This window comes from Equus przewalskii, chromosome 7, assembly GCF_037783145.1.
Source record: "Equus przewalskii isolate Varuska chromosome 7, EquPr2, whole genome shotgun sequence".
Lineage (NCBI taxonomy): Eukaryota > Metazoa > Chordata > Mammalia > Perissodactyla > Equidae > Equus > Equus przewalskii.
In genome coordinates this window covers 8,850,724-8,877,960 of record NC_091837.1, presented here as the reverse complement: position 1 = coordinate 8,877,960, position 27,237 = coordinate 8,850,724, and the positions used below count along the sequence as shown (strand labels likewise).

General features: G+C 44.1%; 1 protein-coding gene across 2 annotated transcripts in view; it reads left to right on the top strand.

Annotated features, from left to right (window-relative positions):
• The window catches only part of ZNRF3 (zinc and ring finger 3), a 150,659-nt gene that overhangs the window by 75,399 nt on the left and 48,023 nt on the right, over positions 1 to 27,237 (top strand). For both annotated transcript variants that reach the window (XM_070628627.1, XM_070628628.1), the window contains exon 2: positions 16,081 to 16,206. In XM_070628627.1, coding sequence (XP_070484728.1) covers positions 16,081 to 16,206 — 126 coding nt within the window. The remainder of the gene's footprint in view (positions 1 to 16,080; positions 16,207 to 27,237) is intronic.

The following is a 27,237-nucleotide window of genomic DNA, read 5'->3' as shown; positions in this document are numbered from 1 at the left end:
CACTTCCTTGTGTGTGACCTTGACCAAATCACTGAACCTCTCTGTCTTGGGTTCCTCATCTATAAAACGAGAATGCTAAGAATACCTCCCTCAAAGATTGTTAGGATCAAATGAGCTAACACCTATAAAGCTGGTAAAACAGTGCCTAGAACACAGCAAGCACACAGTAAGTGTTAGCAGCTCTTAGTATTATCACTGATGTTTTAGTGCGAGGCACTGCTCTGGAAGTTTAACGTGTTATCTCTAATCTTTACAACAACTTTATAATGTCTGTATTGGGATCCCTATGTGTGGATAACAAAACTGAGAAGGAAAGGATCCTGTCTGTGCTAGGAGGCGTCAATTGGTCTGTGTGGGCCTAAGGCTCTGCTCGTTGCCCTGGAGTGTGCTGCCTTCTCTTTTGACAGGCCCTGGGAAGCAACCCTGTCATCTTGACCTAAAGCTTTGGTGCAAAGTGAGAGCTGGGTGCACCCTTTAGTCAAGCACACATGACAAGGCAAGCCAAGGCCTGACCAATCCAGCTGGTAAGGGTACAGTGAGCCCCTTTTAGATTCAGACCATTTATCACTTGCATAGACAGCAAAAGGAAGAGTAGACAAAGGTGCCGGCTCCTCACGGTCTTTGTCCCACACACCAAAAAGGTACGATGCTGAAACAGAAGGGGCCAGATGACTACGGCATGACTTGTGGGATGCCCCGTTGCTGAGGAGTCAATTCTAGCCTACAAATGAGCGCTTTTATCTTCTGCATCTCTCTTCCGAGGGGAGCGGGACAGAAAGCCTCATCTTTATCAGAACCCGGGAGGTAATAAGAAATTGTCTTATGACAGCCTCTCAGGGGAGGCAGGGAGGTGAGTGGGAGATGGCCTTGAAGCACACCTCACGATCCCCCCACTGCCCCCAAGTCCTCTCCTGTTGACTGAGTATCATAGGCATTCAAGCCTTTGCCTGTGTGGCCCATGTGGGTACATGCGAGGGTGGCATGGCCGAGTCATTCCCCTCTCCCCGCCCGGCTCACAGGCCCACGATCTCTCCTCCTTTGACCTGAAGTGCTTGGGTACCCTTTTCTGACGTCTCTCCTGATACACACCAAGGCTAGTGAGCTTTCTAGGAATAAATGTCGAGTTTACTCAACCTTGAAGATAGAGACACACATGGAGTATAGTTTTTTGTATCTGTTATACACACTCGCACCACATGGCCTTACCCTCACTTAGAAACACCATAAATACAGGTTTCTTTGTATGTGAACTAAGAGCCACCTGGTTTCTTTAGTTGGTAGCCTTGAAATTAGACACTACAAAAACCTGTCCATCAGTCTGACACCTAAGAGCTGAGTAGTTGAAGACTCCAGGAGCTTGTCCCCTGCATGCCCCCCTAACCTAGTGCCCCAGAATTTTGGGGGGTGGGGAATGGTAACACAAAGCAAAGGATCTCAATTAAAAATAAGAAGTCCAGAGGGCCTTTTTGTCATCCATCTGTGGTATCAAATGCCAGTCACTGTACTAAACTTTGAAGGTGCCCTGTTGCTAACGAGTGTGGGTTTAAGGAGTAGCTTTAATAGGATTGTCCAGGGCAGACCCAGCCTGGGTTGTGACCGCCCCAGTCCACTCTTCTTTGAACAGGAACTTTTATAGCAGATGTAATAAAGCATAGGTAGCTTAATGAGGTGAGGAGTAGGCAAGAAACTGTTCTAGCTTGTGCTAATAATTCCTGATATATAGTGGCTGTCTGCAAAGAGCCTGAAGCACAGCTCAGACATTCTCTCATTAATCCTCCCCAAACCCCCATGGGGTAGGCAGGTGGCAGGCATTCCCCTTACTCTCAGGATCAGAGAGAATGGGGCACTTATGTGACTTGCCCAAGGTCATACAGGGTGGCAAAGCCCAGCATATAATTTATTGCTTTAATGTTTGAGCCTGTGGTTTCCTCTCCTCCTTATCCCCCATCCCTGCTATTAGCAGACTATGCAGGGATATTTTAATCAGGTGATCATCATCAGGTGTCCCTTCCTGAAGCGCTCTGGTTTGGAAACTCACCAGGGCAATTACAGAGAAGCAGGGATGAAATAGGGTGAATCTGTAGCCTATGGGTGTAGCTAGTGAGTCCTCAAGAAACCCAAGGTGCCCCCCGCCCAGGGTTCTTGCCTGCTGTGGATTTATCATTGGTGTCCTGCTTTCCTGCATTCTTTGTGGTGGGTTTCTTTCTTGATTACGTGGTCTTGGGGATGTTGAATGGGGATAGTTCCATTTCCACCCCACTCTCCTTCCACCCATCCTTCTGTTTTCACTCTGTTCATGGTGGCACTGGCCCCTGGCTAGAGCCCTTTCTCTCTTAGGCTGTACACCCTAATATACCCCCTTATCCTCCAACGTTGGATTCCTAATTTATTAAGTACGTTGGCTTGTGCCAGCTCAGGCAGTGCAGGCGCCATCCCTCTTTTATGGATGTGGAACTGAACCTCAGGGTTGTGTCCTTTTCATCACACCATGCCCCTGATGGTAATTAGAGTTTTGCCCTTCTGTTGTTTTTTCTTTTCTAACTTGCTCTTTATTTGCATAACTCTTTAATAACAGTTTTATTGAGGCATAATTCACACATATACAATTCACCTGTAGAGATTGTACAATTCAAGGCTTTTTAGTATATTCACAGAATTATATACTGTCACCACGATCAATTTTAGAACACTTAAATTCATCTCAAAAAGAAACTATGTAACTTTTAGCTCCCACCCCCATCCTCCCATTCCTCCACTCTCCAGCCTTAAGCAACCACCAAGCTACTTTCTGTCTCTACAGATTTCCCTATTCTGGACTTTCATATGAATAGAGTAACATAAGATGTGGACGTTTGTGACTGGCTCCGTTCACTCAGCATAGCGTTCTCAAGATTCACTCCTGTTGTAGTGCGTATCAGTACTCTGTTCCTTTTTATGGCCAAATAATCTTCCCTTGTATGGGTATACCACATTTTGTTTACCTGTTCACCCATTGATGGACATTTGCGTTATTTCTACCTTTTGGTTATTACAAATAATGTTCTTATAGACATTCATGTACAAGTTTTTGTGTGGACGTATGTTTTCGTTTCTCTTGGTTATATGGCTAGGAGTGGAATTGCTGGCTTAGAAGGTAACTATGTTTAATCGTTAGAGGAACTACCTGATTGTTTCCAAAGCAGCTGCACCATTCTGCATTCCCACCAGCAGTGTGTGAGGGTTCTAATCTCTCCACATCCTAGTTAACACTTGTTATTTTCTATCTTGTTGATTACAGCCATCCTAGTGGGTGTGAAGTGGTATCTCATTGTGGTTTTGATTTGCATTTCCTTGATGGCTAATGATGTCGAGCAGTTTTCGTGTGCTTATTGGCATTTGCATATCTTTTTTTGGAGAAATATCTATTCAGATCCTTTGCCCATTTGTTAATTGGGTAATTTGTCTTTTTATTATTGGGTTGTAAGAATTCTTTCTACATTCTAGTCCCTTATCAGATATATGATTTGCACATATTTTCTTCCATCCTGTGGGTTGTCTTTTCTCTTTCTTGATGGTGTCCTTTGCAGCACAAAAGTTTTTAATTTTGTTGGAAGTACAGTTGATCTGGTTTTTTCTTTGGTTGCTTGTGCTTTTGGTGTCATGTCTGTTGCCCCACTTCCCGCTTGCCGGGCATGTGGACCCACCTTGTATCTAATCCTCACGAATACATGCACAGTGCAGAGTCAGCACTGCCCTTCAGATGGAGAAACAAGGCTCGGAGGTTACCTGACTCTTCCAAGGCCACACAGAAGTTAAGTGGCAGCGCTGGGATCCCCTCCAGCCAGTGGCTCAAAGCCCATGTCCAACATATTGTGACTCTAGCACAGTTTGCTTGTGGTATCAGCATAGAATGACAGGCTCTGCTCTTAGGCTGGACACTAAAGTATCTGCTCTTACCACTATGTTAAGAATACCCTTCTCAGAACAGTTACTTGGTAAATGTTGGATTATTCCTCCCGTCTTACTTTCTATGTTTTTCCAATTAAAGAGACTTTCCAAATAAAAATGAACTTAGAATCTTGATTGAGATGTAGTGAACCTACCTCTCAGAGGCCTTCCTTTCTTTGCATTCAGAAAACTACTCAAGAGTACAGCAAGCCGGGCTTATTATATCCATTGGTTCCTTGTAAGAAACTCCTTAAATCTCAGGAGTCATCTTTATTTTATAGAGAACCCCTCACTTGCACTTTATTGTAATATTTGGGGATGTGTTTTTTCGGGCATACGGTGAAAGGATTTTTAGCTTTGTTTTAAGTGTTTTTGTCTGTTTTGTATGTGTTGAAGAAAGGAAATGAAATTATGGTGTCACTTCATAGAGTATTTCTGTGCTCGGGTGGTCCTCTTGGACAAGCTCGAAGTGTTCGGATAACCAGAGCTACACTGCTGTCATCGTTGATTAGAATAGTGTTGTTGAATCCGCCCTGTATGCTGGTGTAAACCTTCTCTTGTGTTTTTCTTGCGGAGCCCTCGCAGCCAGCCTGTGCTTGCGTTGGCAGCCAGCGCACACACGCGGTGCCTGGCTCTCCAGCCTCCAGCGCGTTCGGAGAGCGTTCTCAAGGGTGTGCTCAGCCCTGCTGGACCAGCCCATAGGTGTCATTTTGCACATAAATGTTTCTTAAAACTTTATACCTGGCACTTTTTATGTCATGTTATTGTCATCATTATCTTCTTATGATTACATAATATGCCATAAATTATGCACATTGTTTTGCTTGATTACATAATCGGGGGCGGGGGTGCATTTTTTTTTAAAGATTTTATTTTTCCTTTTTCTCCCAAAGCCCCCCGGTACATAATTGTGTATTTTAGTTGTGGGTCCTTCTAGTTGTGGCCGGGGTGCATTTTTATAAGTTTTCACGGTTTGGAGAAGGACTTCTTGAAGATTTCATCATATAAAATTACTTCTTTGTTTTGGATTACTTCCTCAGGGTCTATTCTAAAAATGGAATTAGGGGAGAAAGAAAAGCTTAAGGAGCTTGGGCTTTGTTGCTTATTGCTAGACTGATTACCCCCAAATCGAGCCAACTTGTAGTTTGGCCAGGTGTGTTTGCATATACCCTACAGTCTTCCCTTGGTGGGTTTAGCACTGGTTCACTTTGGTGATTTTGCTGTGCGTTAATCAGCAACAGGGTTCATGGTTTTTCTGTTCTTACTATAAACTATTTATATACATCCCTAAACTCTCTGTCGTTTCATTCCTTTCTGTTGTATCTTTATTCTGTTACTGATCATATGGAGAAGTTTTAAGAATACATTGTTCTTTCTGAACCCTTTGTTGACTATATATCTTGTCAGTTGTCCTAAAGGAATTGCCTTTGCTTGTGTTGCCTCGTCTTTTCTCATAATAACTTAGGATAGCCAAACTGAACTTTTCTCTACATTGCTATTCACTTGTCCCAACAGGATTTACTAAATAATTCCTTTATACATCCTTATGTTACTCCTGGTTTGCGTCACAAGATCTTATAAAAATTTAAATGTGTTTTTAGAATTTCATTTCCACTTTCTTTGGTCCTAGTTTCAGACCAGCATTATGTAGTTTTAATGATTTGTTGGTTTACAGTATTCTTTTTAAATCTAGAAGACTGAGAATTCCACTTTTATCCTTTCCCCTCCAACGTATTTCTTCTTAATTTAATAACTCTTTGGTGTGTGTAAGTACCTAATCCTTACCTTTTTATAAGAATAATCAAGTGTCCTTTATTAAACTGCCTTGCAATTTGAAGTAAAACTCTGTCAGTGGATTTCTGTGTAGAGATCAATACTTGTCATCTGGTAGCTGGGTGAGTCACTTTAAAAATGAATTTAGAATTCGCTTTTGCTTTAATGTTTTCAGATGCTATTCTCTAGTCTGTTGGATACTTTAAAAAAAAATGAAACATCTCCTTACCTATTTGAAACTGGAAATGGAGGTTCTAAATGAAGGTTTGTAAAGTCAGACGTGAGATGTACACAGCGTCATGTTTTTAAGTTTCAACATAATTATCCGGCGAAATGAAAATCCAGGGGATGGGAGATATTCAAGTGAGAAGGTGGGTTTGGAACACTTGCTGCTTTCCCCAGGTCCTGATGGCAACTTCTTGGTTGTTCTTTTGGTACAGAGGAGCCAAATAGGACAGAGCTTGTTGTTGGCTTTTCTCTAAAAAGTGACACCCACTACAGGAGACTCCAGCTTAGTGTTCTGAAAACCAGCACCCTCAGGGAAGAAATGCTGGTTTAATCCTCAGGCAATTGCCATTTGGAAGTTTCCAGCAAACAGCTGCAACAGCCAGCTCCTTTTCTGTGTCTGGTGCAATTTCCATCCCCATTGCTATGACAACAGGGGGAAAAAACTGTATTCAGGTACTTCTGGATTCTAGATCCAGAAAAAGGTTTAGGCTAGGTTTGTTCAAAGAGCAAAAGAGAGTTGTCTGTTTCTTTGTACACAGTAAAGAAAAAATAATCCTTATGATTCAGGCGAGATATGGGTGGGGCTGTCCTTTCCTTTCTTTCACATAAATTATATGTCTTGCTTCTAGCCACTACACCTTTTAAGAAAAAGGTCTGGGGCTGTTGTTTCATGTGAAATTCTGTACCACAGTGACACCCTACCCTGGCCGACAGCGGCAAGAGGACAAAAGGAAGGAAGTTTCCCTTTTAAATCCCTAGGAATTTTTCGATGAGATAATATTACAGAGTGAAATATCTCTCCTCCTATTAGTTCAGTGTTTGGCTCCTGTGTAACAGTAACCCACTTAGAAGCAGGCGGCCCTTTTGAAGTTATTTTAAACTTTCAGTGGAGTGTAGAGATATTGTAACCTTGGATAAGAACACCACCAGCCCTGGTTTCAGTTTTGCCCTTTCCGACATGTGGAAAGTGCACCAGTATATCTCAAGGATTTTGTACTGAAAGCTTCTTAAAGAGCTGGTCTTGCTTTCAAAGCTTGGCTTGATGTACCGTACTCAAGGGAACATAGTCTGTTTCTCCAGATATTTAACCTTGTCTGACATAGTCTTGGCTTTGAAGTTCTGGTAGATTCTTTGTCCACTAACAAAACAATGAAACCATGATAGTCAACTTCATTGGGCTCTGAAAAATTTGAAGAAGGACCGTCTTCATATTTCAGTACAAAACCAGATGTTCTATAGCTGCACTGATGATGGGTGGGTATACGCATTGCTTGTTGTTGCTCTTTTGCCCTAGCAGCTCCTTATTCAGATATGTGAGGGCCAGCCCCATGGTATGGTCATTAAGTCCTGTGCACTCTGCTTTCGAAGCCTGGGTTTGTGGTTTCAGATCCTGGGTGCGGACCCACACCACTCGTCAAGCCATGCTGTGGCAGTGACTCACATACAAAATAGAGGAAGACTGGCACAAAGTGTTAGCTCAGGGCTAGTCTTCCTCAAGCAAAAAAAAAGAGGAAGATTGGCAACAGATGTTGGCTCAGAGCAAATCTTTCTCACCAAAAAAAAGAAAAAAGAAATGTTAAGTGGGATGTTCAGGGCCTCTTCTAGAAGTTATAGGATCGGTCTGTGGGAGAAAATTGGGGCTTCTCGAAACAATCACCTTGGTTATTGTGTCTGCCATCTCTGTAACACCCAAATCTACATCATACTCTGGTGCCACCTGGGAGTTATTTTTGGTTGTGGGGGTGGTGAGAGCTGCTGGTTCTTTCTGCACCGTGTCTCCCTGAGTCATCTCTGTGCCGTGTTCTCAGTCATCCCTGCCCGGGTCCTGGATGGCTCCCAGAGCAGCCGTCCCAGACAGAGTCTCCCTCCAAGTGTCCACTGTCCTATACAGGTTGCCTTTGGGGTCTCTCTTTGTACCTGATGGAATGCTTCCCAACAGGACCCATAGAATCTGCTGCAGTACCTGGAGCAAGGGACTTCTGTCCAGCAGTGCATTTAAAGTTTTTAATCAAAATAGTGCGTGTATATTTTTATGAAAAGGCAAAGAGTACTTCATGGCTTCTAATAAAAAAGAACATTCCTCTGTTCCACCCTTGCCATCCCTGATTGCTAATTCTCAGAGGCAACTATTTTCATTTATTTAGTGGTTTCTTCTGCTATTCACTTCTGTGAATATTTCTAAATTTCGATGAATCATTTCTAAATAACAAGCATATATTGCTGCTTCCTATTTTTAGTCATGCTATGGAAGATGAAGATTTTCTTCTCTTCACCCCCTTCTCTCCCTTCTCCCCCCACAACATTCGCATACTTCCCATCTCTACATTTTTCCAGTACAGTTGTCGTCTCGTAAAGATGTTTCAGTCAACGATGGACCACATATTCGGATGACGGTCCCGTAAGATTAGTACCGTATAGTGTGTAGTAGGCTATACCGTCTAGGTTTGTGTCAGTATAGTCTATCATGTTCACACAGTGACGAAATCACCTAACAACACATTTCTCAGAATACATCCCCATCATTAAGCAACACACAACTATAGAGTTATATCACGATTGTCGTTTAGACCAGAGTTTACATCATTATGGCTGTCATTCTTCTCAGCCAGGCCTTATCCTGATTGTGGTTTATAATTCTGGTGTAACTTTTTGGTTCTTTCTGGAGTTAATAATTGTTCCCCTCTCCCCATTGCTTTAGTTTGCTACATAATTATCACATTTAATTCTTTTGTTCAGAACTAGAACACTCTTCTTGGTACTGTCACACCCACTGGGTAATGACTCAGGTTGTTGTTGTTGTTTGTTTGCTTGCTTGTGTGGCTCTCCTGCATCCTTCATCCTTCTGGTCCCTGGCAGGCTGATTGCATCAGCTGTCATCCTGGGATTTCCGATTGTCATCAATTTCTCTTCTCTGTTGAATTCCCTGTGCCCTGGATCCCATGCCTGCCTCTTCTTGGTTTATCCCCTTGTTTTGTTGGAGCTGACAGCAGCTTCTGAGATCGGACATGGGTGGGAAAATTTGAGGTTTTGCTTTTGAGGAGGAGACATCCTCTGTTCTTCTTCTCCCTCCACTGCCCTTGTAAGGTGCTGTCATGTCCACCTGAGTGAAGGGCAGCACTGTTGTGTTCTCTGCATATAGGAAGTGTTCATGCCTCTGCATGCCCAGCTGCTGGGGTTCCACAGGCAGGCCAAGAAGGAACAGCCTTTGCTCCTATGCCATTGCCAGTAAATCTTTTTTGCCCAGGGAATGTCTTTGGTGACTTGGTAGTCAACAACTATAAGAGCAAGGCCTTTTTATGTTCATGCAGTAATGTGATTAAATCCCAACCTATTTGCTGGTCCTTCACTTAGCCGAGCAGAGACCCAAGTGGCTTACCAAAAACAGAGCAGGAGGAGTGGCAGCAGGCTGAAAGGAGTCCCCCAGCAGTCATTTATTGAGCACCTGTTGGGCACAAGGCTCTGGGTGGGATGAAAGGGGACCTCTGAGTAAGACTGCCCTTCTAGAAGCAGGTGCCCATCTTAAAAGGGAGGCTGAAGGAACTGTGGTAAGCACCATATAGAGCATTTGGGAGGTGGAAGCAACTAGCTGTATTGGTGCAGTCAGAAAGCTCCACAGAAGGGGTGACATTGAAGCTCGTCTTGAAGCACAGAGTATTCTAGGTAAAGGCATAAAGTGCAAGCAAACATGACAAGTGTAGAGAAAGTGAAGAAAGTGAGAGGTTTCCCATCGACAGAGCATCTACTGTGTTACTGTGGTCGTGTGTTTTATCTCATTGAATCCTTACAGCAGCCTGTTGAGGCAGATGCCCCATTTTACAGATGAGAAAATGGAGATTTATAGAAATCAAGTCATCTGCCCAAGGAGATGTGCCTTATAAGAGCCAGGAATGAGGTTTAAAAACACAGGATTGCATGGTTCCAAAGTCCTCATTCTTTCTATCCCAAAACACCCCTTTGAACACAATCAGGAGTAAGAGAGCAAGGGCCACACTTGCTAATAGTGTCGGACCTCCCGATAAAGGACTAACTGGGCATTTCCATCCCTTGACTTAAGCAAGGACATTGACGTCCCAAAGTTAATTGTTCCGATAGCACAAGACCAAAGTCATAACACTGGACGTATTTTCTGTTGTATCGTCACACTTTAATTGTAGCTTGTTAGTTATTTGCATTGTTCTTCTGGGGGCTTCTCCCGGGAGTTTTGCTTGTCCTCTCGTTTCAGGCTATTCTTCCCTTTCTCCAGTGTTGTCTGTGCAGTGAGTTTTGTCAAGTTCCGTTTTAGGTTTCCCAGTCTGTTTGAGTTTTTCTTTATGCTTTTCATTACTAGTTCTGTCCGATGTCCCTGAGTTCTTACACAGGATTCAGCCATTTTTAACCTTCTTAAAAGTATTAAGGCAAAAACTTCTTAAATTTCAAACATCTGATCAGGTAAACTCCACACGTCCAAACATTTTAAGAAAATAAACTCAGAAATGCCTGTAAGTTTTAAATGCTTGTGTGCCACATTAAGTTCAGTGTTAAAATGCTTGAACATCTTCATTAATGTGTCCTAAGGTTAATTCTAAATGACTAAGCATTCAGAATGCACACAGGGGGCCGGCCCCATGGCCGAGTGGTTAAGTTCATGTGCTCTGCTTCAGCAGCCCAGGGTTTCGCCGGTTCGGATCCTGGGCGCGGACATGGCACCGCTCATCAGGCCACGCTGAGGCAGCGTCCCACATGCCACAGCCAGAGGCGCTCACAACTGGAAAATACAACTATGTACTGGGGGGCTTTGGGAAGGAAAAAAAAGAAGATTGGCACCAGTTGTTAGCTTAGGTGCCGATCTTTAAGAAAATAAATAAATAAAAGCTTTTCAAAAAAGAAGTGCACACAGGTCTTACATGTAGTCACTGCCTGTATGTCACTGGCTGGTGTCAACCTATATGAATTAACAAGCCTGGTTTTTATGTAACGACTGTCTGGAGCAGTCCTCTGGAAGCAATGTCTAGCTGAATCTTCAGGAAAATGTATGCATTTCATATGTAGGTAGTCCTCATTCTTTGTAGATGATTGTAACCAGAAAAGAACTATGGGATCTCTTTAAATTAGAGGCTAATATGTCTTAGTAAATAGTAGAAAGAAGGGTTTGATTTGGGCTTTATCTTGAAAATGGAAACTGAAAATAATTGTTTTTTAATTTAACAAGTTACATTATAATTTCAGCTTTGTACTGATCTCTGAGAATAAACAAAGAATGAATCCCGTGTGGGCAGTGTTGGGATATTTTCGGGAAAATTGTATGAGAGTACGGATGTGGCATTCTTCTCTTATGTTTGACTTCAACAGCAGGATCGTCTAAAGTTATTTTTCTAAAAATCTTAGAGGACTCTCTCACTTTTTCCAAAGTTCTGTATTAATCCTTTGATCATTTTCCATGGAAGCTCCGTGTGGATTTCTTCTTTAACCTTTCACCAGAGTGTTTGCCATTGGCTTTGCTTGGAACTGTTGTTGACTAGTATGATTTTTATGAACTCCATTATATTCTGCATTGATCGCTGATTTGCAGTTCTAGTTTGCAACTTATTTACATGGTCTAGTCACCATATCATCTGATATTCCAATAATTAGCAAGAGGTTGCTGTAAGGATTAGAAAATTAAAATGCATGAACAGACTAACACAGTAGATGCTCAATTAATGAGAAAGCTCTCCCCCTCACTTTCCCTAGACTTTGCATATATGTTTACATTTTATACCTTTGCCTAGAATATTCCATCCTTTGAGACAGGTCAGTTCATGAATGAATATGTTCATGATATGGCTACTTGTACCTCCCTATAAAACATTCTGCTGGCCTCATAACTTGGAGCCCTTGGGAATAGAGAACCCCAAGGTGTACATGTTTGGAAACCTGGGGTGGCAGGCATTTCTGGAAGCCAACACTCTGGTCAGGGGCGAGCTGACAGAGGCCTGAATCTTTTCAGCAGATGGGTTGATGAGCCCAGGTACACGTGAGGTGTGGCTGAGATTGAATTCACAGGCTCAGTAGTTTGGGCACCTGGAGATGTAAACTGGAGTCAGGAACTCAGGAGAGAAGGAACTCGAGTGGAGCTGGGAAGGTGGCAGAGATCGTGAGGTAGATTTTTGATCTCTAAGATGTGATATTGGTGGCCTCTTTGCCCTCCACGGGAAAATTAACAACCCACACCAACCAATTGTACCTACTGGCACTTTAGAAAAATTCCTTTTGGTTTTTAAGTCTTTGATCCCTGTTTAGAAGTCAACACCCTTGACAGAGCCAACATTTTGAGCTGCTCTCAGTAACCCCAGTGTCAGCAGAAGATTTGATAGGTGAGTCTTGATGGAGAATGGGAGGGCTTGACTACGGAGGAGCGAGATAGGGCCCAGCAGAGTGTAGCCTAGGGCTCCTGGCCTGACAAACCTGAGGGGACCGGTGGGTGTGTTTGAGGCTTACATAGTTCAGATTTTTGCATGTCTAAGGATGCGCTCTTGACATGCCTCTCCTGTGGGCTTGTGTTCTGCCCCTCCGCAACACAAGCCTCTAGCCTGGTCAGGCCCACTTCCTCCTCACCGTGGCTGCAAAGGGCCAGGCCTGGGCATCTCCTCTGCTTCTACTGCTCTGGGTTCTCATTCCTAATCCTCTGCCTCCTCCCCCTCTCTCCACATCCTGCCCACCCTCTCAGCCCTCCCCTTCTCTCCAGCTGCCCTCGACTGTCCTCTCTCTTCCCACCATAGCCTTTACTCTTTGTGTCATGACTGCTCAGCATTTGAATCATATGTGCTTTAGGTTTATTCTCTCATGTGTGTATGCATTTCTCAAAATGTGTCCCCTGAAACGGTGTGATTGTATTAAACACAAAATGGGCGTATAATCAAAGGGTAAGAAATGCTGGTTTTCGCAAAGGTTAAAGAAACCTTTTGTTTTTTAAACCTTAGGTCTCCGCAGAGCTTTAATTTACAAATGTAAATCCTGAATCCATAAGAAGTGTTTCTTAGCATTAGTTACTTGTTCAAGAACCTGGTTTTCATCTTGCAGGGCTAGTGTTCTGCAGCACAGGTTTCCAGAAGGGCTACTGTAATTGGCTTAGGCCCTGGAAGGGTGGAAACCACATCATTCTCTACTGTGGATCCCCATGTTAGCTGAAGGCAGTCATTTCTGAGTAAATTCTTGGAACTTTTTTTTTTAACTTTTTTATTATGGTGAAATTGATAGAAGATTCACCACTTAAACCATTTTAAAGTATACAATTCAGAGGCGCTTAATACATTCACAGTGTTGTGCATCCATCACCATCATCTGATTCCAGAACATTTTCCTCACCCCCAAGGGAAGCCCTGTACCCAGTAAACAGTTACTCCCCATTTTGCCCAGCAGCCACTAATCTGCTTTCTGTTTCTGTGGATTTGCCTATTCTGGATATTTTGTATCAATGGAATCATTCAATATGTAGCCTTTGTGTCTGGCTTCCTTCTTCAGTAAAGTTTTGATGCAGATACCAGGTCTTAGACCTGCATGATACCTGTACTCGCCCAGCGTAGCTCTTTATTATTGGCCAAACCTTATGTGTGTGTGATTAACAAAAAGCAACTCTCCATCTGGAAACCTCCAAATCATGTGGCCAGTTTAAAAATATCATGGAATACTGTAGAAACGGGTCAGTGGTGAGGTTGCTGTTGACATGACTTGACCTGGGATTTTGGGAAGCTGAGTTGAGCTGGGCTGGGATCCCTTTCCTGGAGGTTAGAGGTGACTGACTTCTGACACGATTGGCTTATCACCCTCGATTAGCCCCTCTCTAGTCAGAGGTCTGCATTTCAAGCTGCTCAGCATTTAATAACCATCGAACATCCTAGAGTGGGCTGAGGTCTTCAGGGGCAGCTGGAGGGAAACTTGTGCTGTCCGCTGAACTGCAGAACCCTCATGGTCCTTTGGACACACTCTTTGAGCCTAAGGACTTATCCAAAAATTGGATGTTCCAGGGCTTTCCATCTCATGTGTTAGAATTCCCAGGGAGTGGGTTATCCTCACCACTATAAAGACAGCTGCTGGCCACCCCGTGTAGCCCCCTGTGCTCACCTGCCTCATGGGCTTGTGCAACCCTCTTCCATATTGTTTCATTGAATCGCCAAGGATCTCATCTCTGGGTTACACCCTTCACTCCTCCACTCACTGATGCCTCTTGAGTCCAGGCACAGCTCTGCCAGAAACCCGTCTACCTCAAATAACTATTTTCAGTGTGCCACCTTTCTGCCGAAGTACCTGTGGTATTTTCTTGGTGTCCACACTCCTTCCTAATTTTCGAGCTCATCTCTTTCCTTCTCCGTGTCGACTGTGGCCATCCATATGGATCAGGCTGGTCTCCTTCCTCTTACCCCTCAAGCCCTTAGCTCCTCCTTCCGAGGTTTGGAAAGATGGCCTGCCCCCTTCTCCTTTTTCCCCTGACCAGCCTAACTCTTTCTTTGAAGCTCGGCTCAAGGCTTAGCAGTTGCACAAAGCCTGCCGAATCGTTCCAGCAATTCTTGCCGCCTGCACTAAACTCATGTTGCCCTCTAATACGACAGAACTGAGAGCTGGCAGCATTTTTTCCTAGAGACTTTATCACTTAGTCTTTTTGCCCCAATCGGATGCCCAGCTCTTGGAGGAAAAGCCATTAAAGTTAAGCAGATGGAGTGGGAAGGCAGTGGACTGTGACTCTAAAGGCTGAGTCACCTCTGGGTGCGGCCTCTTGCTAGCTGTGTTGTCTTGGAAAAGTTACTTATCTTGAGTTTCTGTTCTCATCTGTAAAATGAGTAGGGGATAATAAGGTAGATGTATTAGTTTCCTATTTGCTGCTGTAACAAGTTACTACACACTCAGTGGCTTAAAGCAACACAAATTTATCTCTTAAAGTTCTGGATGTCAGAAATCAAAACTGGGTCTGCAGGACTGCATTTCTTCTGGAGCCTCTAGAGAGGGTCCCTTTCCTGTCTTTTCCAGCTTCTGGATGCCGGTCACCTGCATTCTTTGGCTCATGGCTCCCTTCTGCATCTTCAAAGCACATCATCCAACCCCTGTTTCCATTGTCACATCTCCTCTCTGTTTCCATGATTTCCTTTTTTCCTTATAAGGATCCTTGTGATTACATTGGGCCCACCCGGGTAGTCCACAATAATCTTCCTATTTCAAACTTAATCACATCTGCAGAGTCTCTTGTGCAGGTAATATATTCACTCACAGATTCTGAGGGTTAGGACACAGATGTCTTTGGGGGCCATTATTCTGTCTCCCACAATGGATTCTTAGGCCTCTTGTGTCTCTAACATCCTGTGAATCGAAAGATTTATTTCTTGCAGTTATTTAAAGAGTTTAGCACTGTGCTAGGCTCGTGAACTTCTTGATAAGTTCTGTTTGTCCACGAGGATTTCCTGTCCTTGGATTGTTATTACAGATAGTAGGGCCTGATACAACTCAGTGATGGAACCGTGAGCACAAACCTTAGGATTGTTCTGTTTTCAGACCTCAACTACTGCACTTTTACTAGTGAAAATTTGACGATGCTCCTCTACCTGTCTTATGATTTTGTGCTTTGCAAATTTTGAAAAAACCTCAAAGAATTTCATCTGTTTCCTGCTAACCAGGGATAGCCTTTAAACAGCCTATTAATTCTATTGGTGATTTTGCCATATGTCTAGTGGTCTCTCCATAAATTCCTGAATGTGTTTCCAGGTCTTCTTGCATAAATTGAGGTAGATGTGCTGTTAACGTCTAGAAGCCAAATAGTCTTGCATGCTAACCTCGCTGGTCTCATTGGTAATTGCTACTTAATGTTATGGTATTTATTTCCTAGCAATTTAGATTGGTATTTACATGGCAGTTATGCTATTTTTCTTTCCCTGCATCCCATCGGTTGGTGTCTACCTTGGGTGACCACTATTTACAAAGCTAGTGAAAAAGCATCCATAAAACATATTTATAGTAGCTTTGTTGTTTTCTCTCCAGTGTTCAGTTCACTGTCCTGAAATAGGATTCCCCATGGGTTGAAAAATGTCTCCCTCCCATATAACTTAGTTTTGAGGTTACTTTTGACTGTTGAGCGTCAGAAATGCACAGTGTGAGTCAAGCAGATCTGCAACCTGCGTATTAAAGTTTTCTTTCCGTTTTGTTTCCTAGATGCACCCACTGGGCCTGTGTAATAACAATGACGAAGAGGACTTGTATGAATATGGCTGGGTAGGAGTGGTGAAGCTGGAACAGCCAGAGTTGGACCCGAAACCATGCCTCACTGTCCTGGGCAAGGTAAGCACCGGGCCCTCCGAATTGTTCTGATTCCGATGCGTGTTCTCCACTCGCCCATTTCCTCAGTTTTCACATCGTTGGTTACAGGGAACAGCCATGTGGGCGCAGCACTCTTTCCTAGCTGAAGTGATGTGGGTTGAGGACCAAGACTTGTCTTGTAGCAGCCCACTGTGGTGCTTACAAGCTTGGACTGTGATGGAGACTGCCAGCCTCAGAGTCGACTCCATCTCTGGTCCACTGTGTGGCCATGGGCAAGTTATTTCTCCTGAAGGAATCTCACTTTCTTGTCTGAGAAATGGGTTGATAATAGAGATTCACAATACCTTATCTTACACCCTCGGGGCCAGATGTTTCAGAATTCTGAGATTTGAGGAGTTTGGAAAGGTATTAAGGTGCACACATTTTACATTAAGTAACCCCCGGGGAGATCTGGGGCAGCACTCAATAATCAAACACATTCATATCTGTGTAGCAAGCTATGTAGATATTCACATTAAGCGGGATAACTAAGGGCCGGCCCAGTGGTGCAGCGGTTAAGATCGCACGTTCCACTTCCGGGCGGCCCGGGATTCGCTGATTCGGATCCTGGGTGCAGACATGGCACCACTTAGCAAAACCCATGCTGTGGTATGTGTCCCACATATAAAGTAGAGGAAAATGGGCTTGGATGTTAGCTCAGGGCCAGTCTTCCTCAGCAAAAAGAGGAGGATTGGCAGTAGTTAGCTCAGGGCTAATCTTCCTAAAAAAAAAAGAAAAGAAAAGTGGGTTAACTAAAATCTAAATACCTTCATGTTAGTTCAGGTCAGCTTTGCCTCCAGATGAGTTCAGGTCCATTAAGTTTTGCTGCCAAGTAAGTTATGGAAAAAGTTTTGGGTTTTAGAGCTTTTTTGGTTTCAGAATGGCAGACAGCAATTATGGTCCTGTATTAGAACTTACCTCATAGGATGGTTAGGAGATGAGATGAGATGCAACCGTGTAGCACAGAGTAAGCTCTCAAAAAATGTTTGCTGCCATTGGCTGCTGTCATCCCATTTAAAAGTACTAAAAAAGACTTTGTTTAGCCAAGAGGGACAGCATTGCCTCTGACTGCAGCATAAGATAGAAATAAATTTATTTTGGAAAGCCATCTGTCAATGATCCTAAAATATAACAGGTAACAGCCTCTTTTAAACTGGATCATTTTGTTATAGAGAAAGGTTTGGAGAAGGTTATTAGAATTTTGGTTGGAGGAAAGGTGGTATCTCCTAAGGATAGTGTTATTGTCTGAATGTTTTTTATATTCTCAGAAGCTACTGTTCTAGATACTTTGGGGAGACAGCTGGGGGGAAAACAGTCTTGGTTCCTGACCTCTCATGGGATATTGGGAGATGCAGGCCAGAGAAGAGGTGGTTCTGATGCAGGCTGCTGGTGAAGGAGCCTTTCCCAGATTTGAAAATAGCCCAGCAGTGTCTCCTGAAAGACTTGTGGCCCAGGAGACCCTCATGGGTCTAATCTGTTTGTGATTTTTGTGTCCCGCTTGTCTTCTGAGTATCTTCTGAGACTTGTCGAGTTCTCTTGCTCTTTGATAGGGGGGAAAAAAACCCTCACTGGAGTTATTACCTGTTTGGTTCACAGTTCATGAAGTTGAATCAAGATGTTTTAGGTGGCCCAGGCCCTGATACTTCATCGTTTAAATGGTTGGCCAGAGCTGCTTTATGATGCTAGGAAAGCGGCGACCCCCTTGAGAATATTTTAGTGTTTTCATAGGAGAGATGCCAGCTACATCCAAAGGTTGGGAACAGTGCTTTCCTTGTAGATATTATGTTCCTAATATAATATTTTCTCCTGGACTTAAGCTGCTGCTATGCAGGGCTCAGCAGTTTGGCTAAGTTTGTTTTGCCCCAGTCTGGTGGGGCTCTGCCTTTGCATCTGTTGTGTCTATAAATGGGTTGCAACAGGGCTCCCCGGGATACCCTGTTGTTCTCCCATGGTTTGGTGGTGTTGAAGTCACTCAGAAAACCCAATTGTTTCCTCCACCACCTGGAACAACCCAATAGTGGTTTTACTTGAAGAGCTTTGTATGGTTTGGCCTGCTGGCCTGTGAAGCCGGGGGAATAAAAACCCTAGACATATATTGAATCATTAAGTAGTTCTTGGGTTTATTCGTTCACCAAATATTTATTGAATGCAGGGGCCCAGAAGCTAAGCATGTGGTTCTACCTGCTTGCAAGCAACAGACCCCCCATGTTTCTGTTTGGAGAGGCTGTGTGGCGGCCTGGCAGTATTTACACGTGGTTAGTTACTGAAATTTGGCTTAACACCTGAATAAAATCATTAGCAAAAATGCTTGGGCCAGACAAATCAAGACAGTTTCACGTTTGTTTAAAACCTTGGTTGGTACAGGAGGTGCAATGAGTCAGGCCTGCCTCTCTCTCTCTCCCTGCCTCCCTCCCTCCGCCTGTCTCGATACCTCTCTCTTTCTCTCTCATCTTCTTAAAGTGTAGTTCTCAGCTTCAATTTTATTAACTTTGCTAACTGTATTTTTTTTTTTTCTGAGCTCACAAGGGTAGTAGCAAGAGACTAGGGTAAAGAAAACAAAGTGATGCTCACTGGCAGCCTGATCTGTAGACAGCCTGGTTTTCTCTCTTTGCTCTTGGGGGCTATGGCAAGAAGGAGGCAGACGGTGGAGAGAGGCACGAAAGAAAGAAACTACAGCCAAGTCAACATCGAGGTGGGGGGAGGGACTCCTCTATATAGATGTTGAAACTTGTTCAAAATCATAGAAGGGAGGACTCTGTCAGGCCTTTGGAAAAGCCTGTGGGAGCACAGGGGAGGGCCAGACACAGACCCCTCTCCCTCCCCCGTCACCCACCCACCCACAGAAAGTGCCAGGGGGGTGAAACTTCGAAACAAGAGAGGAATGTCCTAAATTAAAAAAACATAAATGCCTCTCCAGGAGTTCAAATAAAGTTTCATTTTAAAAGCAAAAGACATAAACTCATCACCCTGGTTTATTACTGAGTGCTTTTGAACTCCTCAGAAAGGAACACTATAAACTCAGGGGAGAAAAATGATTTATGATCCCCTCCTTATAATCTTTTTGATTCTGTGGGAGGCAGGGCAGACAGTAGGATCAGCTAGGGAGGCAGAGTTGGGGTGAGGGTGAGCCCCCCCAGGGATGTGGCAGGCCAGGGCACCAGGCCAGGCCCTGCCTCACACCAGGCCCGGGGCAAATCTCAGCTTTCTGGGCCTCTCTTTTTCACTTCATGTGAAGAGGTTGATCTGGGCTCCTTGCTCTTCTAAGATTTTGAGCTTCTGTATCATATTTAAAATCTCCCCTTGATATTCTAGTTTGGGGAGATTCTAGTTGTAGCATTGAAAGATGGACTCTGTTACCTGTGACAGTCTAAGTCCTAGGAAATTAGAACAGACTAAAATTGACATTTCTGAGCAGCTTGCTTTTGAAAGTAAGTGTCTTAAACCCTCCCCAAAGTGCAGGAGTCTGTGTTTAGGCCCCAGGCATTTTAACCCTTCAATTCAAACAACATTTATTAAGAATCTTAGGGGACTGGTAAGTATTTTGAAAGTTGACTTAATACCTTCAGTTCCTATGGCCCATCCACCTCGTGGAGAATCTCATGGCAGAGAACACACAAGATGTGCTGGAGTTTCTAACAAAGCCCGTCTGGCTCACATTCCATAAATCTGCACGCCTACACCCCACATTGGAGTGGAGTCTTAGAGAGGGTTTTGAAAGACAAGATGATCAACAGGTTTGGACTTGGCTCTTTCTGGGACTTAGGAGGACCATCTGAGGAAGTTAATGAGAAGAAAAGGGGCCGGCCTGGTGGTGTAGCAGTTAAGTTTGAGCGCTCTACTTCAGTGGGCCAGGGTTCACTGGTTCGGATCCCGGGCATCAACCTACGTACCACTTACCAAGCCATACTGTGGCAAGCGTCCCACATATAAAGTGGAGGAAGATGGGCACGGATGTTAGCTCAGGGCCAATCATCCTCAGCAAAAACCAGGAGGATTGGTGGCAGATGTTAGCTCCAGGCTAATCCTCTTCAAAAAAGAAAAGACAAGGAAGGAAGGGAATTTCAGTTCAGAGAGATCCAGCTTTGGCTGAGTGACCTCAGAAAGGTCACTTCAGTGCTTGAGCCCTTATTCTCCTCATTGGACCTCATGCTGCCTTTGTCATTGTGGTGGGGGTTCTGTGAGATGTTTGTGGAGCACGTAACACAAAGCCTGGCTCATGGTAAATGTGCAGTGAGAGTGTAAAAGCAGCCATCATGTTTTGGGTGCTCGCCAAGCACTAAGAGCTTTATATGCAGCGTCTCTTTTCATCGTCAGACTAACTCTGAGATGGTGTCCAGATTTCCATTTTACAATGAGGAAATCAAGCATCAGAGACATTCTCTACATAATCTAAGATGCACGGCTCCCAAGTGGCTGAACTGAGATCTCTGATAAAGACTGTTCTGCTCCCTCATCAGTGTTAGTTTCTTCTCCTTGCCTTCTTTTGCCTTCGCCAGTTTTCCTAGATAAAAACTGGATGCTACTCAGGCTTGGTTAGGACTGCTGGTTCCACTTAACAGAAACCCAGCTCAAGCTCCATTGAGCAGAAAGGGGAACGTGTTCTGAGGATCTTGGGTGACATCAGGGATGCCATGATGAGAGTGCTGCTGCAGGGCTCAACGCCAGCCTCCCCTCCCCAGGTCTTCTCTTCTGTGCATCTGCTTTATTCCCCTCTCTCTCTTCACCTACTTGGTGGGAGACACAGCACCCCCAATATCCCTGGGCCTGACATTCTTGGTTTCAAGCCTAAAAGATTCCAGAAAAAGGAGTCCATCTTGAATCAGGTGTTCACCCGTAGGTTGGTCAGCTGTGGTCTGGAGCTGGAAACTCTCCAGCATGTAGCTTCCCGCCCAGCCGTGTGTGGGGAGTGGAAGGAGGGTCTGCTGTCCAGCAGAAGGCTGGTGTGGGGGCAGCGCTTGGTTACCACGCCCTAAGCAGCCGCCTGCAGTCACCACGTCACGTATGCGATCCTAAGCTGGTGGGCGACACCCTCACTTTATCCCGAGCTGTCCAGAGAGGCTCTAGTTGGAAGGGGCTTCTCTGGCTCATGTGTACTATGAAGAGTCAGCTCCTCTTCTTGCCATGAACTGAGGACCAGTCCCTGACCCAGACAGTCATTGTTGAGAGTGAGGAGAAGCGATTCCACGTGGCTAGAGGGGTCAGTGGGTTTTACAAAAAGGGGTTATATGAGATAGGGTGAGATGGAGGAATAATCTCCAGGAACAGGGCAGAAAGAAAGGGAGCAAGAAGTTCTTCAAGGGGCATTGCAAGTTGCTGAGGAAGGAAGAGGTTTTCAGATTAAGGAGTTTGGTCTTCATCCCCTAGGAAGCTGAGAGCTACTGAAGGTTTCTGACAAAAATTTGAGTGCCCTAGGATCCGGCTTTGGGAATGTTCGGTTGGCCGTGTTGTCTAGGCTGGTTGGAGAGGGGAGGATCAGGTTACTCTTTGCTGGTGGGTGTTTCCGGGCCCAGACAACAGTTCTTTTAAAGCTTTGATGAGGCTCAAGCCAGTGACATTGCCGATGACACCTCGTGTTGGCCCTTAGATTTCCCCAGTCTCTTTGTCGGCCCTTTTTCTGTTTTTATGTTTAGGCAGATGTGAGACGTAGAGGCAGCATGGCCAACAGCGTGGAAGGGTAGAAAACTGCTCTGCTGCGAGGCAGGAGAGCTGGCCTGTGATCTCAGCTCTTCTGATAAGCAGTGGGAAACCCAGGGATGAGGGGTTGATGGAGAATAAAACCCTTACATCCCCTCCACCAGCCCACATCCAGCCCTCGGAGTGTCTTGGTAACTTCTTTGCAGAGAATCCTAGTAACCAAAGTGACTGGAAGACAGAAAACAGAGCCAGAGGAATTTTATTTTTTCAGAGTGGTTGGGGGAAGAGGGAGCATATAATGGTTAAGACTTCGGTTTAGACATCACACTAACCTTTTAAACCCCAGTTCCAACCATTTAATCTGTGTGCCCTGGGCCAGTCCCTTAACCCCTCTGCACGTTTCCACCTCCTTAGATGGGAACAGCATCCAAAGAAGATAGCGTGTGCCAAGTGTTGGTCATGGCACAACTGAAAGCAGTAAATAAAGTAGCAACTCTTATTGTCCATGTTCTCCTCCTTTCTGCCTCCCTCCCCTTTATCCTTCTGTTTCTTTTAGCACTCAAAGTGCTGTTACCTAAGTAGTCAGATCCGTGGAGACAAAGTAGAAAGGTAGTTGCCAGGGCCAGGGGGAGGGAAATAGAGAGTTAGTGTGTAATGGGCACAAAGTTTCCGTTGAGGAAGGTGAAAAAGTTCTGGAGATGGATGGTGGTGATGGTTGCACAACAGTGTGAATGTACTTAATGCCATTGAACCGAACACTTAAAAATGGTTAAAATGGGGGCTGGCCTGGTGGTGCAGCAGTTAAGTTCGTGCGTTCCACTTCTCGGTGGCCTGGGGTTCGCCGGTTCAGATCCTGGGTATGGACATGGCACCATTTGGCAAAAGCCATGCTGTGGTAGGCATCCCAAGTATAACGTGGAGGAAGATGGCTATGATGTTAGCTCAGGGCCAGTCTTCCTCAGCAAAAAGAGGAGGATTGGTAGTAGTTAGCTCAGGGCTAATCTTCCTCAAAAAAAAAAAAAGGTTAAAATGGTAAATTTTATGTTATGTATATTTTCCTACAATAAAGAAAAAGTGGTATTACTTAAATCATTTTACAAAATATGGAATTTGATGACAGTAGGTATTAAAAAAATAATAATAAACATGTTTTTCGTGAAGTGATGGAGTGTAGTCCCAATAGAAATGATGACTACTTCTACTGAGTCTTGGTGGAAAGCAAACCCTTCGTCCTATAAGAGGTGTTAGAGATGATCCGGGAGTGGTGAGGACGGAGACCAGATCCTCCTCTGCACATGAGGACCCCCTGGAAAATTTCTTACTTATCTTTCAAAGAACAACTCCCAAAATAAAGAATTTGGGTAAAGGAAAAACTTACTATTATTTGTATCCTCTTTTCATGGCACAGTGACAAACAGGAAAATGCCACTAATTGCAGTCCAAAGATGTTTCAATTTCTTTACCAAATATTAACCAGAACCTCATATGTAACATAATGATAAGCAATGGTTGGCGCTTAAAGGAAGAAAAGGACCTGGGAATAATCCAGAAAGGGGACCATTGCCCCATCATGATGAATGGGTTTTGGTCTAATCTCTCTGAACTGGGGCTTGCTCTTCTGGGCATCGTCTCTCTGGTTTCTCTGGCCAAGGTCAAAGCTGGGAAAATCATGGCATAGGTATTAGTCCAGAACAGTGGTTCTCAAACTGTGGTCAGGGGACCCTTGGGATCCTCAAGATCCTTCCCACGGAGACCCACAAGATCAGTTACTTTCATAATAACGCTAAAATGTCGCTTGTCTGTTTCCCTCTCATTCTCACAAGTGTATGCTGGCATTTTCCAGAGGCATCATTTTGTGTGGTGACTTCTTTGCTGTGATGGCTAATGGAATATGTGCTTATCTGTTCTGTGCTTTAACGATTTCTCAGTTTTGATTCCCAATATGGTGAATATCAATAGATAGAACCCACAGAAACCAGAAGTTCTTTGGGGGTTCTTAATTTTTGGGAACGTAAAGGGAGACCAGAGATTTGAGTGCATCAGCCTAGCGCTGTGTCCCCACTGTAAGATCACCTCATAGAGCTTGGCTCAGGGAGAAATCCTGTGATAAAATTAGTGGAAATGAGTAGAAATGAGGGGACAATACAGGAAATAAAGGTGAACATGTTGTCATGAAGTTATTGTGTTCTGCAGTATTGGAGCCAAAAGAGTGTTGGTCCTGAAGTGTTAGTAATTTGACTAAAACCAGTGGTTTGCTGTTTTCCACATTTAATAGCAAATAACCAAATGATTAATTTGAAGAATTTAGGTAAAAAAGATCTTAATGGTTTTGAGGCTTGCATTGGGATATAACCCTCAGCCCTGCCCTTCTAGAACAGGGCTTAACTGGATGGGCCTTTCCTTGAGGCAGGAACGTGTGGGACTTGGGTAATGCTGCAGACTTGTTTAAGAGGCAGGTAGGTGTGGAGGGGGCGGGGGGTAATTCTTCAGCCTGCCATTCTCCTTTGGGTCTCTGGTCACAGATGTGTGTTTCCTGGGATACCTGAGTGCCCTGCTCTGGAGGGCAAGTCCAGCTTAGCACTTCTGAGTGTGAGAGTCCCAGCTCAAGAGGGATGATGGGGCTGAAATCCTGGGGCCTGTCTTGCTGTGGGGAATGGGAGACGGTAGCTGACTGCATGTAGCAGTGTCTCAGAGGCAGCCGCTCCACATCACAGGCGTTGGCTTCCTCCAGTCAGGGAAGTGAATGTGGTATTTGCCACACACCTGAGCACAGGGTACTGTGATTAGAACTCATCGCTGTGGTATTCTTAGGAGCACCCTGTGCTTGGGACACTTAACTATGTCAGACCTTCCCAGGGCATGTTATCTTACTGTAGTGGTTCTCAGCCGGGGGTATTTTGTCCTCCCCCCGTGCACCTCCCCCCTGGGGAAGTGGGTGGGGGTGGTACTCCTGGCATCTAGTGGGTAGAGGTCAGGGATACTGCTCAACATCCTGCAGTGCACACAGGACAGCCCCCCACAACGAAGAGTGATCTGGCCCCAAATGTCAATAGTGTCGCTATTGAGAAACCCTGTCTTACCATGACATGCAAGTTTTCTCTCCCTAAGAAGACCTTAAATTCCACTTCTTCCTCCTTCAATCCCTTCTCTGCCCCACTGCCCTCCAGTATAATGACAGGTTCATGGTGGTCTTTGTGGTATGTTCTGTTGAAGTGCGTGATCAGCATTAGAGCACGTTCGTGTTTCCATGTGAGGAGTACAGAGAGCCCAGATCTTGAAGCCATATGGGTGCAAAGGATAATCCTACTCTGGGAGTAGCTGGGTAACTTGGGGCCAGTTAACTTCTCTTTGCCTCCACTTCTCCATATCCCCCTCTGTAAATATAGTTGTGATGATTAAAAAAAATAGTGTACATCAAGTTCTTGGAATGTGTGAATACTCAACAAATATCAGTTCCCTCTTTTTTCTAAACATTCTCCTACCAAGCAGATGGAAGCCGTTTTTGTAAGGTGAGCTGAGGTGGGTTTCTTGTTGGAGAGGAAGTTTGGAAGGCTCTGCAGATTTATTTTAAGGAGCACTTGGGTAAATACCTCCCATATTTAGTTAAAAAGGAAAGCAAGAAAGGAACTTAGTGAAAGAAATCAGATCAGGAGGAAAAGATTGGCATGATATAAATGGAAAAAGGAAAAACTTGGGGAATACCACTTTTCTTCTAAGGTCATGTGTGTAATTTGAAAGTCACAGACTTTTAATTTGGTACTTTTCTTCCACACCTATATCTTCCAGGAACCTCTTGGTTAAAAGTCTATATTAAGCACAATACTTTTTTTTTTATTTTGCTAGATCCGAGACATTTTCAGCTATAAAAGGCTAACTGAAACCTTTAGTTGAAATCCACTGAGAGGCTTAAAGGAATTTTGAAGCTAGAGTGAGTGAATAGAACAAATAATGTGTCTGCCAACCTGAGGAGCACAGGCTGGTGAAGCTTGGCTCGCTACATTCCTTCTGGCCATGTCCCCTCCGATGGAACCAGGCTCTCAATAGAGCAAGGGCCACAAATGAGGCTGTCCTAGGAAACTAGGAATAGTGTGACAGGCCAGCAGAAAAGCCCATCAAAAATAGCTAATGACCTGTTTACTTTTGAGAGGCCACTTTGCAGTATGAAAGAAGTTAGAACCTAACATGTTGTTATGGTAATGTGCATAGCACCAGTCTCAAGTCGGGTCACCCGAATGTCTCATACCTGGAGACAAGCCCCAAACCCCATCTGCTGTCTGTTCTCAGACAGAGGGGCCTAGCATATGCCTGGCTACATGCATAAATTAACCCAAATAAGCCACAGTGGGCTGTCACATCGAGTGCGGTTGTGGCCATGTTCATGGGTATTTCAGATTTGGGGGGGCTGTCCCGACAGTGATGGCGTGTTGTTGGTTTACTATCTGCCAAGCCCCTAGAAAATCTGCGCACCAGGTTTGACCATTGCCCGTTTCAGAGCACTTGAGTCGCACCTGTGCAGGACAGCGCCACACCCCCAGCCTGGGCAGGCATTCCCACTGGCTGCAGAAGCAGGAGCACTGGGGATGTTGGCGGGATCCTGTCTGCTAGCTAACCTTGGTCACAAGACCATTGCAGACTACAGACAAATGCAATTTCTTTTCTTTATTCTGTCTTTTCCTTTCCAAAATGCATCTTATTTTATTTGGTAAAAGGTACCTTTCTGCTTTGGTGATCTTGTTTTCCAAATCAAACATTGGGTTGTGTGTTCTAACTAATGCTTTTTATGCTCTGAGTTTGAGGCAGTTTAAACAATTCCTTTGGGACACTGAAGTACTTTAAATTCTGCATCCTTTTTGCTAGTTATATAAATAATAAGAGTTTCAACACATTCCAGTTGTTCTAAGCACTACTGGATAAAATAAAATTCCAGTCAGCCTGAAGAACTTGGGCTAATTCTTGGGATGCATAAAGGCACTGGCCTTCACTATTACACATTAACCTACTGCTGATAGTTTCAAAATGTATCAACTCTTAAATGGACCTCAGAGAAAAGAATGTGGAATATGCAAGGAACTTTTGTTACCTTGGCTTGGTTTTCAGAAATCAAATTTTAAAGTGTTTAGCTTCAAAAGCTTTCTCTTTCATCTATTTATAAACATAGTAGGTTGGCTTTTTCAAATGTTATTTATAGTGTTTTTCCTTTTTTTTTAATGTTTCAGTTGATAGAATCTTAACATTTTTCATAAGCCTTAATTTTAAAGATATACTCAAAATTTATAGCATTAACTCATTTTACTATTTTTGTAACAAAAACTTTCTGGTCTCTTTGTTTTCTTTTTTGAAGTGTGTAAGCAGTATAATAATTTTTACCACCATTCTTAT